This window comes from Pimephales promelas, chromosome 7 (genome assembly GCF_988280905.1).
Source record: "Pimephales promelas chromosome 7, fPimPro1.hap1.1, whole genome shotgun sequence".
Lineage (NCBI taxonomy): Eukaryota > Metazoa > Chordata > Actinopteri > Cypriniformes > Leuciscidae > Pimephales > Pimephales promelas.
This window is the reverse complement of record NC_142775.1, coordinates 29,434,384-29,447,030: the sequence shown is the minus strand read 5'-3', so window position 1 is coordinate 29,447,030 and position 12,647 is coordinate 29,434,384. Positions and strand designations below refer to the sequence as shown.

The 12,647-nt window shown below is 38.0% G+C and overlaps 2 protein-coding genes across 7 annotated transcripts in view; one reads left to right on the top strand and one right to left on the bottom strand.

Annotated features, from left to right (window-relative positions):
- The window catches only part of fer1l6 (fer-1 like family member 6), a 26,481-nt gene extending 25,430 nt beyond the window's left edge, over positions 1-1,051 (top strand). For both annotated transcript variants that reach the window (XM_039683272.2, XM_039683271.2), the window contains one exon: positions 114-1,051. In XM_039683272.2, the coding sequence (XP_039539206.2) occupies positions 114-294 (181 nt within the window). In that variant the 3' untranslated portion in view covers positions 295-1,051. The remainder of the gene's footprint in view (positions 1-113) is intronic.
- LOC120487085 (uncharacterized) lies at positions 875-12,647 on the bottom strand. 5 transcript variants are annotated; one of them, XM_039683274.2, is made up of 7 exons: positions 11,887-12,582; positions 10,322-10,762; positions 4,753-4,800; positions 4,436-4,650; positions 4,194-4,353; positions 3,833-3,950; positions 2,418-2,548 (listed from the first exon to the last, which is right to left on the bottom strand). In XM_039683274.2, exons 1-6 carry the CDS (start codon positions 12,395-12,397, stop codon positions 3,847-3,849), a joined length of 1,479 nt encoding a protein of 492 aa, XP_039539208.2. In that variant the 5' UTR covers positions 12,398-12,582; the 3' UTR covers positions 2,418-2,548; positions 3,833-3,846. The 5 variants fall into 5 exon arrangements, with proteins under 5 accessions (XP_039539210.2, XP_039539207.2, XP_039539208.2 ...); XM_039683275.2 differs by having other exon boundaries at positions 2,419-2,548; positions 3,841-3,950; XM_039683276.2 differs by lacking the exons at positions 3,833-3,950; positions 4,194-4,353; positions 4,436-4,650; positions 4,753-4,800 and having other exon boundaries at positions 875-2,548; positions 11,887-12,418; positions 12,509-12,647.

The following is a 12,647-nucleotide window of genomic DNA, read 5'->3' as shown; positions in this document are numbered from 1 at the left end:
AATTATACAAATATAAAAAAAATGAAATGATTTGTTTTTGGGTTGTGTGGGTAGTTCTACTGTATGCACTGTGTATTATATGTTAATTATTGTATTATCTCTCTTTTCTCTAGTCGCCCAGACACATCCTTCTCCTGGTTTATGAATCCTTTCAAGTGCTTCTTTCACCTGATCTGGGGGAACTACAAGAAATACATCATTGCTGGACTGGTGCTGTTGATCGTGACTTTGTTCCTGGTTCTCATCTTCTACACCCTACCAGGGGCGATCAGTAGTAAGATTGTCAATGGGTAATTAAACACCCATATAAAGTCATTGGGCACAATGGAGCAGCACAAATGTAATTTGCTTTGAAGCACACATTTAAACATTTGCTCTGCTGGTAGATGATTACTCAGGAGCATGACTTGGTTGATTTTAGGAACAATCTTATATTATTTTAAAATCTTATATTTTATTTAATTATGCACCAACAATTGTAACATACACAACATTAAACACTTAATAATCTTTAAACAGCGTAACACTGAACATAGCACATGAAACCTGTAGAAAACATGTTTATTAACCTTGAATCACATCCTAGTGTAAACGTTTGAACTATCCTACTGTAGAGCTTCAAAACTTGAGACATGATTATATAGTGACATTAAAAATGACAGTAATAACTCAATTTTCATTTGTGTAAATACAATTACATAAAACAAGCGAGAATAACCCAAATGAGTCTATGTAAAGTTGTGAGGGTTATAATAAATTTTCTTAGTTTTTGTGAAACTCATTGTGTATTGCCTTATATTGATATCAGTGTGTTTTCCCTCAGCTGACTAAATTTTAAAGTCACTTCTCAGAATACTATGAATTAAATGTAATCTTTAATAAAAAAAAACAAACCTTTATAAAGTTCTTATTCAAAGACAATAATAAGTGTGAAATGTTAACGTAGTATTGTGGCTTTTGGTCCTGAGCTGCTGAATTATGGAAGCAACTGTCACAATGCCTTATTGCACATTTCTTAGTAAGACACTGTGGTTAAAAAAAAATAAATAAAATAAGAGCGCTGTAAATGAATCGATACCAAACCTGATCCAGCTCTTGGTTTACAGTTTTCCCCATTACCTAGATAACTATATGTGTGAGCATTTTATCAGTAAAACCTTTTCACACCAAAACATACCATTACATCAGCCACCAAAACAGACTCGTTTCCCGACACTATAAACAGCACTCATCACTTTTTTTACACAAGTGTCTGTTAAACCACGTTAGTCTGCTCAAAATCAAACACACTAATCTGCTTGTACAGCACATTTGCACTGTGTGCTAGTTTAGAAAACACTGTCATACAAAACAATCTGATCAACAACTGTGATAGTTCTAGCCAACGGTGCCATTTGCTGGAATGATTTAGGCCACAATGATGAACATGGGCATATTTTAACGAATGGACCAAATTATTATTTAAAAACACCCTGAACACTATGGTCAAAAACAGTTCAACAAGCTACATGGGGCAACATAACTAGGACATTCATGTTAACATTGAGCGCAGGGTGAAATTTCTTCACTGATGATCACAATATCCTAGGACAATATGTTTTGTACGTTTCCCATTTACAGTGAGGAAAATAAGTATTTGAACACCCTGCTATTTTGCAAGTTCTCCCACTTAGAAATCATGGAGGGGTCTGAAATTGTCATCGTAGGTGCATGTCCACTGTGAGAAATAGCAGGGTGTTCAAATACTTATTTTCCTCTCTGTAAATTTTTTTTTTATTGTAGAATATATTTTATTTTACAGCCACTGTTGTTATATGCTTAATGTAATCGAATTAGGTAGAATTGTTGGTTGAGTTTGCAAACCCAAAAGTTGAACTATTTTGAGGTTTGTTTGCTCAGATCAGTACGGGGTAACGGTTTGCAAGTTTTTTAGGAACTTCATTAACCATTTGACAACTTTTTCTCAAGTTCCACCATTACTTAGTGTGAGTTTCAGCCAGCAGGTAAACCCTGAATCATTGGTAAGTTGGTCTGTTCTGTGATAGCGCTGAGGGCATCATACCCTCATTGATGCCATGTGCTGGTGCTGATTGGGTAGGACTGGGCCCGAACTGCAGCAGCAGGTTATATGTCCCAGCATCGGACAGTCCCCTTCTCAATCCAAAACCACCTCGCTGCGCAGTCACCCCGCCTCGCCTGCGGGAGGAGATCAGGCCGCCCCGCTGGGCAGGTGAACTCTGCACTGGAACGCCGTTAAACTGCGCAGCCTGGGAGGCCATCAAACAGGCTTGTAGTTTGCGTTTGGCACGCCAGCGGGCCACTCGAAGACGAGTCTTTTCTCTTCTTTCTCTTACCAGGTCTGCAAGCAGAGCCTGGGGTAGAGTCTGCTCCAGCTCACGCCGTCGGTTTGTACCAATCCCTCGGTTTGTGTTCCGGCCTCTTAGACTCAGAGTTCTGCTGCGTTTGTACTCTTCATACAGGTTAAGGTCCTTACGTCTCGGACGCACCTGCTTTTGGACCCCTCCCACACACAGCTGAGAGTCATCATCTAAATATGGGCAGAGAGGTGAGAGATTAAATATTTATACAAATATTTAAACCTCATCAAATTTTGAGCCACTATTTCAAGTAATAGCAGCATGTTATTGTTTTATATGATGTTAATATAATTTACAATTACGCTCATAAGTACTCAATATTGACTTGGGCCAACTGAAGCCCATCTCAAAACTACTTTATGATCAAGTAACTAAAAAGTAAAATATACACAAACACCCTCAAACCTAAAAGATGCACAGTGAAATGTCACAGAAGCCCTCTGAAACTTATTATAACGCATTATTAAACAGGCAGTGTTCACTTTAAGACAGTGCCACATGTGCCGAGTCACGGGGTGGCACAAAATGAATCACAATTCACATGAAATTGACGAACCGCCAGATCTGTTGTGATTCCGTGCAAACGCAGCTCCGACACGAGTATTGAAAGCAATGGTTTTAATGTTACACGTCAGCTTTTTCCTCTCCTGAACACTGTTTTGGCTGCTGACTGCAACATCACATCCTGTCAGTTTCCTGATAACTGGTAACCGAGTATCTTATCATCAATGTTTGCTAAGCAAGTTTCAGATTCACAAAAGCAAAGATATCTACGTTTTCAAAATGCATTTGGTTTTACAATATAACCTGACGTAGTTTCATAGTTTTTTTAATATATATATATGATATTACTTGAAAGATTATATGGAATATTTGCCATTTTCACACCATGGGAAAAGTTTAAACTCAAGCCCAGTTTTCCTAGACAAGGCTTAGATTCAGCCAGGACTAGACCTTAAGTTCAATTAGGACATTTACAGTTGCAATCAAAATAATTAAACCCCCTTGACCTGCAAGACATTTTGCTGCCAAGAACAAAATTGTATGAAAACAATTTAACAAGAGGCATCAGTAAACTATTATAGAATTTTTCTAAGACATATTTGTATGTGAGATTCTGAGAATGTTATGTTGATGAGAAATGAAAAGAAAAATCCAATTGGAACGTTTTTGTCTTTTTCAGAGTTGCTCTCAGATTGGTCCTGAATCGCTCTTAAGCTAAGACTCCTACGTAAAATATTTTTAAGCTAAATTAAGAGTTTTCTGAGAGGATTCTTAGTATCTTTATGAATACGGGCCCTGCTGTTTTCAAAATATTGATTTAAAAAAATGGACACTTTTATAACCCTAATTTACTACTACTGAACAATAGATCAAGTAGTTATTAGAATATTTATTTAACAGTATGCAATACAGTAATTATTTGTACAAGCAATGTATCAATCAAAACCAACATTTTTACAATAGATTAGGAGGATGTCCTTCCTGGGGCCAAACGCAGGTAGTCTTTGATGCATTTCTCTGCCTCTGCTTCTGTGGGAGTCAGGAGGGCACTGTTCCTCATAGCTGCAGCTGTATGTTAAATATGTAAAATTATTAGTTTACAAAGAAACAAAGTTCATTTATTACTTGACTTTACCTGAACAGACAAGTCTGAATGTGTTTATGTATGCAATTGTAAAATTTCAGTCAGCACAAGTGGAACAAATTATAGAGCAATTCATTGCAAATGGTAAAATTAAAATTAATTCATATGTGAATTGACTGAGATCTGTTACTATGATAACAGATCATGTTATCATAGAGTAGTCATACCTATTATCAGTACTCCAATATTTGTTTTTCTCAAGCCTCGCTTGTCTCCACGTCCGCACCAGTTGAGCTGTTTGGCCACGTTTGAGGAAAAGACCTTGTTGCAAATTCTCCCCACGGTCTTTTTCATAGTTTGACCTCCACTAACAGACAATCTGTTCAACTAAAGCAGAGATTGAATGTAGCATGTAAATTAAAAAAATCACCAAAAACTGCTTTATTTAGATAATTCCAACGAATCTTACCAATTTCTGCATTTTCCCTCTGTCTAGAAGCGTTTGCTCCAACCGGTCAAGATCCTCCATTGACATCAGAGGCAAGACACAATCCTCATCTTCGTCCTCCGTCTGCAGTTGGGGTTCAAAGTGCTGGTTCCCAACAAGACACTGAACTAAAGCAGTCAGGTGGTTGATTTTCCAGTCCATTTCTCCCTGCCACTCAAGAATAGCCCTCTCTTCAGCTGCAAAACCACAGGTGATTTAGCTGGGACTGACACTGAACAGTAAACCTGTATAAATGTATGAGCTTGACTCGACATTGTAAATGAAGGGATTAAACTTACCTGTACATTTATTATTTTCAAAACTCTCCGGGCTCGCATCTGACATGGCTGTAAAACAAATTTACAAACATGAAAACCTTCGAATTGTCTAACAGTAATCCATTACAGAAAAACAAAGAAATTGATTTGGCCGTTGTTAAATTTGTGTTGAAAAGCAGCTTAAATTAAACAATTTAATCAAATAAAAAATAAAACTGACCCAAACTTCTTCAAAAACTACAGTGACTTTAACAAGGGATACTTTCACTATGCATAATTACAGCCATTTTTGTAAACGGAGAACAGACAATAGTTTGAATTTTCTTTGTCTGTCTGTTGGTCCCCAGCTTTCTTTTTAACTTCTGCTTAGCAAACACACACATTAGATTTAAAACAAATATAAACAAGTAAAAGCTAGCCTTTATTCTTAATATATTTGTCGATTTAGGTTAAAAGTTAGTCCTCAGGTTACATTTCAACCCTGTTGCCATCATAACGCTCTCCTAACTCTTATTTAAATTGTGTCATAGATTATAGGATTTGGTCTAAATGGCAACATAAACTCGGCAAGGACATGTTTCCTTTTTATGCTTCTTTCAACCCTGTTACCATTTTGTACAGTAATCGCTGGTCTGACTATTGAAAATGATTGAGTTTTTACATTCAATTCTCTCAATAAGCATATTGTGTCATGACCTTTTCTTGTCTAGCTGAACTCTGTTACCATCAGCCCTGTTACCTTTAAAGTAAGTCATCTTATCCAAACCTATATTAACATACCTTGAAATGATATAAATTTAAAAACTATTCTGAAATGTTAAATGTACAGAAATAAAACAAATGGTCTTAAAACCATGAATGTTGGTTCAGTAATTAGAAGTCTTAATATATGATAAACACGGTGACCTTTTAAAGTTTTAAAGTTCAAGTAAAGCAGTTAGACTCACCTGTTCATGTTGATGCATTTCTCTTGTGATTCCCCTTCATTGAATGACTTGCGATGTGTATTAAAACATGAACAGCTTGAATTTGTTTTTTGTTTTTTTAATTCTGACAATTTTAACATGAACATGCATTAGTAAATGATTATCAGTCTCATTCACAGAAAGCTCCTTTAATTTTTTTTTTTTTTTTGAGCAAAGTATTCCATGATCTGGCCTGTGCTATGAAAAAAATGTAATGATGTAACTTCAAGGTCACAGTACGGTAGTAAACAAACTCTCAGAAACGGATGCGCTGTGTACCTGGCCTTTTCAAATAAAACATTAAATAAAACATTTAAATACCATTTTCATGAAATAATCAACCTTCATTATTGCATGAAAATATTATTGCTGGTCTCAAGAAGAACCTCAGGCCCAAATTACCAAGTTATCTAATGTTATTCATTGGAAAAAAAAAAACATTAAATATATTCCTGTTACAGTTTAAACATGATTGAGTATTCTAAAGATATTCAGTAATGCTATTTACTGGTTACTTCAGATGACGCAGAATATTATCCAATGGGCTGAATTCAATTCAACAGAGTTGAAAATGATAACAGGGTTGAAGTGCCTTCTGTTAATGAAATATACATTAATCGATTCAATCGTACATGAATTCATTTATTTTGACCACTCATTACAAAGTACCTCAAAGCAGAACAAATGTAATATAAAGAGTAACATATTCATTTAGCATGGCCCAAGCTGTCACAAGGTTCAGTCAGTGGAGGTGAAGATCCATCATAAACAATGGATTACCCAGAATCTCAGTCTCTCTCCTATCTCTCTTCCAGTTCCATCTGAAATATTGTGCAGCTCATTGACTTAGTCACAAGTCATTTTACTTGGTGCCTGAATGAGCACCCGATGGAGCCTCAATGTTGATGGACTCAAGTGCTTTTATGATCACCTCACTTTTAAGGCTATGCTGGATTAGGTAAGGCCATGAAGAGTTGCACATGGGACGTCCTGACCCTGACTTGTCAGTCTGTCTGAGGTCCTCTTCGGGGTTGCAGTAATACCATCAGACTAGGTTCGGGGCTGACTGGAGGGGAGGGAATTATTTTGAAAAATGGTTTCCTCTTCTGTCGTTCTTTGGCTTCTCTCCACTGCTTACGCCTCCATCTCTGAGCCTTCTCACACAGGTCACCAATTTTCTTCTTTTTCCCTGTCTCAACATCTCTTCTCCACCTCTCTCGCTCAGTTCGGAGGTACCTTTCCCTGCGGTCAGGATCAGCATCCCTTCTCGCCCTGTATGCTCTCTGTTTTTCAGCAGCTGTTTTTGCCATTACAGAGTCTGAAAAAAGGATTTCAATATGAAGACTTGCTCAGCTTCTCCATATTCCAAATGAATAGATTCTTTAAACTCAGCATGACTTGATATGTATGAATTCATCATATGTACAATGAGCCTTTCGTGAGTACTGTTAATATTGATATTGTGACCATTTCAAGTAATTTTCAAACCTTAATTCTGCGTTACAGGGTTGAAGTTAGTGTACGACTAAAAATGGCTTATAACAGCATCAGCGTCACTGTCATAAACCAAAGTCCTCAGACCGCAAAACTGAGTATTGAGTATTGAGCTAACCTACTAAACAACAGGTAAGGTACAGTTCATGTGGATTGCAGGACACGTTTGCAACTGGTATTAAAGCAATACAGCCAAAGTTGTGATTATGAACAGCTCATGAATTTCTCACTGCTGCTCTTCTGTAGAAATTGGCAAAAGCAACTTTCACTCTTTGCATCTCTTTCACAACATATCCAAGGCAGGTGTTTGTAAGTTTTGATTGTAAAACCAGTGATAAACCATTGGTACTTGTGAAGATAATCATGATTTCCATTGTTAGTGCATTGTCTTCTTACTACGATACGGAGGTAAACATCCGAGTCAAACAATGTGAAAAGAGGTCTGTGGCCGACAGGTTTGGACCACAAAATCAAAAGCAAGTGTCAAAACAAAAATATACCTCTAACCACAGGATCAGATAATTTATCAGAAATATTTCCCCTTAGATGTTGTTTTAGGATATTTGTCATACAGTCACAAAGTCATAGAGTTTACTTTTAATGAAAAGTAAGTGAGATTTTGTATTGTATTGGTTTCATTGGTTAATTCTAAATGGTTATATTAGTTTTTACGTAATTATAAAAGCTTTGTCTTGACTGACGTAAAATAAAGCACTTTGTCATTTTCATAATCGTTTTTTGGTGCACTTTCACTTCAGTAAAATCAGTCTGACCACAGATCAGAACTTTAAATTTCTTGCAATTTAATAAGAATTTTGAAAAAAACAAGTTTAGAAGGCTTTCATCATTTACTCAAACGCATGTCATTCCAAACCCATAATGCCTCAAATTCATCTTCAGAATACAAATGAAGATACTTTTTAATGAAATCTGATTGACTTCTGTTCCTCCATTGAAAGACTATTCACCCAAAACTCTGACGCTTTAAAATGTTCATAAATGGATCATAAACGAAATCCATATGTATCAAACTGTTTAACTAAAGTTCTCTAAAGAGTCATGATCGCTTTATATAATGAATAGATGTAATTTAAAGGGGTGATGAACTGAGAACTCAAATTTTCCTTGAGCTTTTGACATCTAGGTCATCATATTATAAGAATATCCTGTAAGTTTTAGAACTGAAAACGTCCTTGTTAGTCAAATAAAAGCTTTTATTGACACCAGGCTCAGCAAAGACTTGTTTTTCAAAGTGGGGAACTATGACGACAAAGAGGATAAAACATCACCCCCGGTGATGGGGTGGTTTGGGACAACATGAGGGTGAAAAAATACTGACAGAATTTTAATTTTTGGCTGACTGAACCCTTTAATCCCTTTTCTTTGAATGACAAGTTCACATTACGGTATACAATAGCTCTTTCAGCATGATCCTGAATGTTGTATTTGCATTCATTTCATGTGTCATTGAACAGAAAAGTGGATCTTGAGAGTGCGCATAAATGTCACATCCTATAGATTTTCCAGTCCTTCACACAAAAATCTTGCTTTCATGGAAGTCAGGGAATTTCTTGTTTTGTTTTTTTTTTCATTTCATTACAAGCTGTATAAAAAATCAGCTTTATAAAAACATCATACTTTCATTATTATTCCCTTGTCCAGTATATAAAATAAAAACTATAAATAATTAAAGCTGCAAGCAGCGATGGGCGGGCCCTCGCACCTGTAGCACGTCGGGGTCTGAGGCGGCCGCGTTTCATTTTCTGCAGCTCAGCCAGTGCGGCTGTGCATTTGCCACGCTGCTTCGTTAAAGGCCACTTCCTGTTGCCAGCAGGTGGCGCTATGACTGTGGGTGAATGTCAGCATGTAGATTTGATCAGGGCGGGACTCTTGTCAAATGTGTTAAATTTCGTGCAGATCTGGGCATTTACAGCCAAGTTACTACAACTTCCTGTTTCATGGCGAATCATCGACGCCACGGACACGCCCGTCGACGAAAACGCGCAGATAGCACAACTTTTCATCGTCAATGCCTTTAGAAGGCACAGCAGAAATTTGAAGGCGATCCGACTAAAGCCCTAGGAGGAGTTAGTTAAAGTACATAATGAGTAAATCATCCAAAAATGGCGGTAAAATTAGAAATGGCTGACTTCCTGTTGAGTTTAGGGCATCGCTCCAAGAGACTTTTCTGTGCGTCTGGACATGGTAGATGTACCACAGAAATTTCGTACATGTCGGTCAAACATGCGACGGGGGCTGCTTCGTTAAATGTCACTTCCTCTTGCCACTAGGTGGCGCTATGAATGTGGGTGAATGTCGGCATGTAGATTTGTTCAGGGCGGGACTCTTGTCAAATGTGTAAAATTTCGTGTAGATCTGGGCATTTACAGGCAAGTTACTACAACTTCCTGTTTCATGGCGAATCATCGACGCCACGGACACGCCCATCGACGAAAACGCGCAGATAGCACAACTTTACATCGTCAATGCCTTTAGAAGGTACAGCAGAAATTTGAAGTTGATCCGACTAAATCCCTAGGAGGAGTTCGTTAAAGTACGGAGTCTGTAAATCGTCCAAAAATGGCCGCCAAATTCAAAATGGCGGACCTCCTGTCGAGTTTAGGGTATGGGTTCTTGAGGCTTTTTTGTGCGACTTGATATGATACACGTCCCCACCAAATTTCGTGCATGTAGGTTGAACGTGGACGAGGGGCTAATTTTTTCCAATTTTCTAGGTGGCGCTAGCGTGCCATTTTGCCCCGCCCATCTGCGAAACCCACAAAATACGAAATTTTTCACCAGTCCTGACATGCGTGCAAAATTTGGTGAGTTTTTGAGCATGTTGCGGCCCCGAAAATGGCACTTACTTTGCAGAAAAAAAAAAAAAGAAAAAAAAATAAAAAAAAAAAAAAATAATCCTAACAGTTTCAATAGGGTCCTCGCACTGTTAGTGCTCGGGCCCTAAAAATGGAATTAAGCTTTTAAGCAATCATTTTTTGTCAACCATACTTAAAAAACATGTCTTGGCGACATACTTGTGATATCTGGGATTTAAAAGCCTGAGAAAAGAATACATGTTCATAATACCCCAAATAAACCGGTGTAAAAAAAAATTTAAATTTTATACTTACAGGTGGTTGGGTCCATGTTGAATGCTGGGATTGCAAGGTCTGCTGAAGTGCCTGGACTCTGAAGAGCTTGAAACGATGCAGGTAGATCTAGTGAGAGCCCAAGCTCTGGTTCCCCCACTTGATGTTGCAGTTCAGGGTTGGAATATTCAAGCCTAGACATGTTGCCAGCCTCTGCAGGTTCATCCTTCACACAGACAATTTCAACCTCTGCCTCCTCCTGTTTGATCTTCAGCGATGGTGCTCCAAAGGTCACTGTACTTGTGCTTGTGGTCTGGGATGTCATGCTTGGGTCTGCCATCATGGGTGCAGAGAGGACGCTGTTGTCGGGCATGTCTGTGTGCCCAGTCTCTGCAGGGGCCAGAGGGGTTTGACCCCATATTGGATCACTGGTCTCTGACAGAAGCCCCTGACTGTCCACCAGGTGAGGGCTTGAGTTACCAACTATGGAAACAACAAAAGTCACTTTCTGTTGAGTTGAGAGAAAACATTAGGAAAGTATAATACACACTGCCTGATTGGAAATAATTGGCATATTACAAAATTCCTAAACTGATAATTTACTGACCCCCATGTCATACAAGATGTCCACGTCTTTCTTTCTTCAGTCGAAAAGAAATTAAGGTTTTTGAATGATTTAATTAATTTCTTTTCGACTGAATAAAGAAAGACATGGACATCTTGGATGACGGGGGTGAGCAAATTATCAGCAAAAGTTTTTTTTTAAAGTGAACTAATCTAATATATATATAATACTTTATTGTGGAGTAGTGGTGTATTTAGTGTTGAGTGCGTGTCTGGCTGCAATCCATCAATTTTCAACAAAGTACCTTTGCATGTATCCACCTATTACAAATCATGGAATAGTATTGTTCATTCCTGTTATGCAGAACCTTTTGATCTGTGACTTCTTAAAAAGGAATATGTTTGGGTATTTATATTTTATGGAGGTATTACTATAAAAGTGTAGTGTACAGAAGTGTTTCCTTCATGTAAACAACCCCTTAGTGCTTTTCTTGCATATTCATGTGGACGTTTGTTGTTTTGTGGTGATATTTGTGGTTAGTATTTACACAATGGCAAGAAAATGAAAAAGATGTAACCCAACAGGATGGAAATAAAGAGCTAGAGTTGCTAAATAAGGGATTGACACCTGAAATTTGGACAACCAACCCCACCCATTTCTGTAATTTATTTAAACATAATAGAATGTTTAAAGCGCAAGACAAACAAAATAATTCAACAAAACATCACAAATGTATTCTAATGAATTTCTAATACCTAGCTAGAAATGTTTCCAGAAAAAAAAAAAATGTCATGGAACTGTTCCAATTAAAAGTGATATTGCCAAGAAAACATTCAGAGAAAAAAAAAAAACATCTGGAATATTTCTTGATAAATTGCCTGTTTTATTTTAGCGGCAAAAAATACAATACTCCCTCAAACCAAAGTAATTAAATAAAAAAAAAAACATCTCTCTCATCTTTGTTATTTTTAACTAATACATGATGAGAATATGAAAAGGTTACTGCATCACCAATACATGTTTATCAGCTGATGTTGCATACCTTTATTAACTGATGATCCATGGATCTCTTCAATGTGGAAATCAGTAATGTTATTCTCATTTCTTAAGGTTTCTTTGGGCATGTTCATCTGATGTCTCACCCATGAGGGACCAGCTACAGGGGCAGGTTCAGTGACTCTCGGTCTTGGAAAGGGGTTTGGGGCTTTGGTACACACTGACACAGTGCTCGTCTGGACTCTTCTGCAGTGCATCCCTGTGGAAAACACCATGTCACCATCTCCCTGATACAGTCTATGGTTAGCGTCTTTAGCAGCCAGGACGCTAATGTACTTGCGCATTGTTTTCATCTGACAGCGGGACGTCTCCAACATTCTCCGGATGTTCTCATTCTCCTTCTCTTTAGCAGTCATCTCCCGTTTAATCTCCTCAAATTTGAGCCCGACCACCCGGATCATCTCTCCTAACACAGTCTCCACCGCGACGTTCACGGCTTTCTCTATGACAGCGCCCATTTGGCCCCGCATCAGAGAGATGGTCAAATTCACATCCATGCTGACGGGCGCAGATCTGAGCTGGGTCGAAAAAGCAACAAAAAAATATTTGATTGCCTAATTTGTATTCGAGTAGGCCTGTATTTTGTGCAAAACGTATGCTACGTTTACCAGACAAACGCACAGGCTCCGTCCGCCATTGATTGGCCACGCAACGACAACACTGAGACGGAGAATGAATCACTTCCGGTTGAGAGTACATGAACCCTCTGTAGGAAGCTGCTGCCCGAATAAAAGCATAGGCTACATA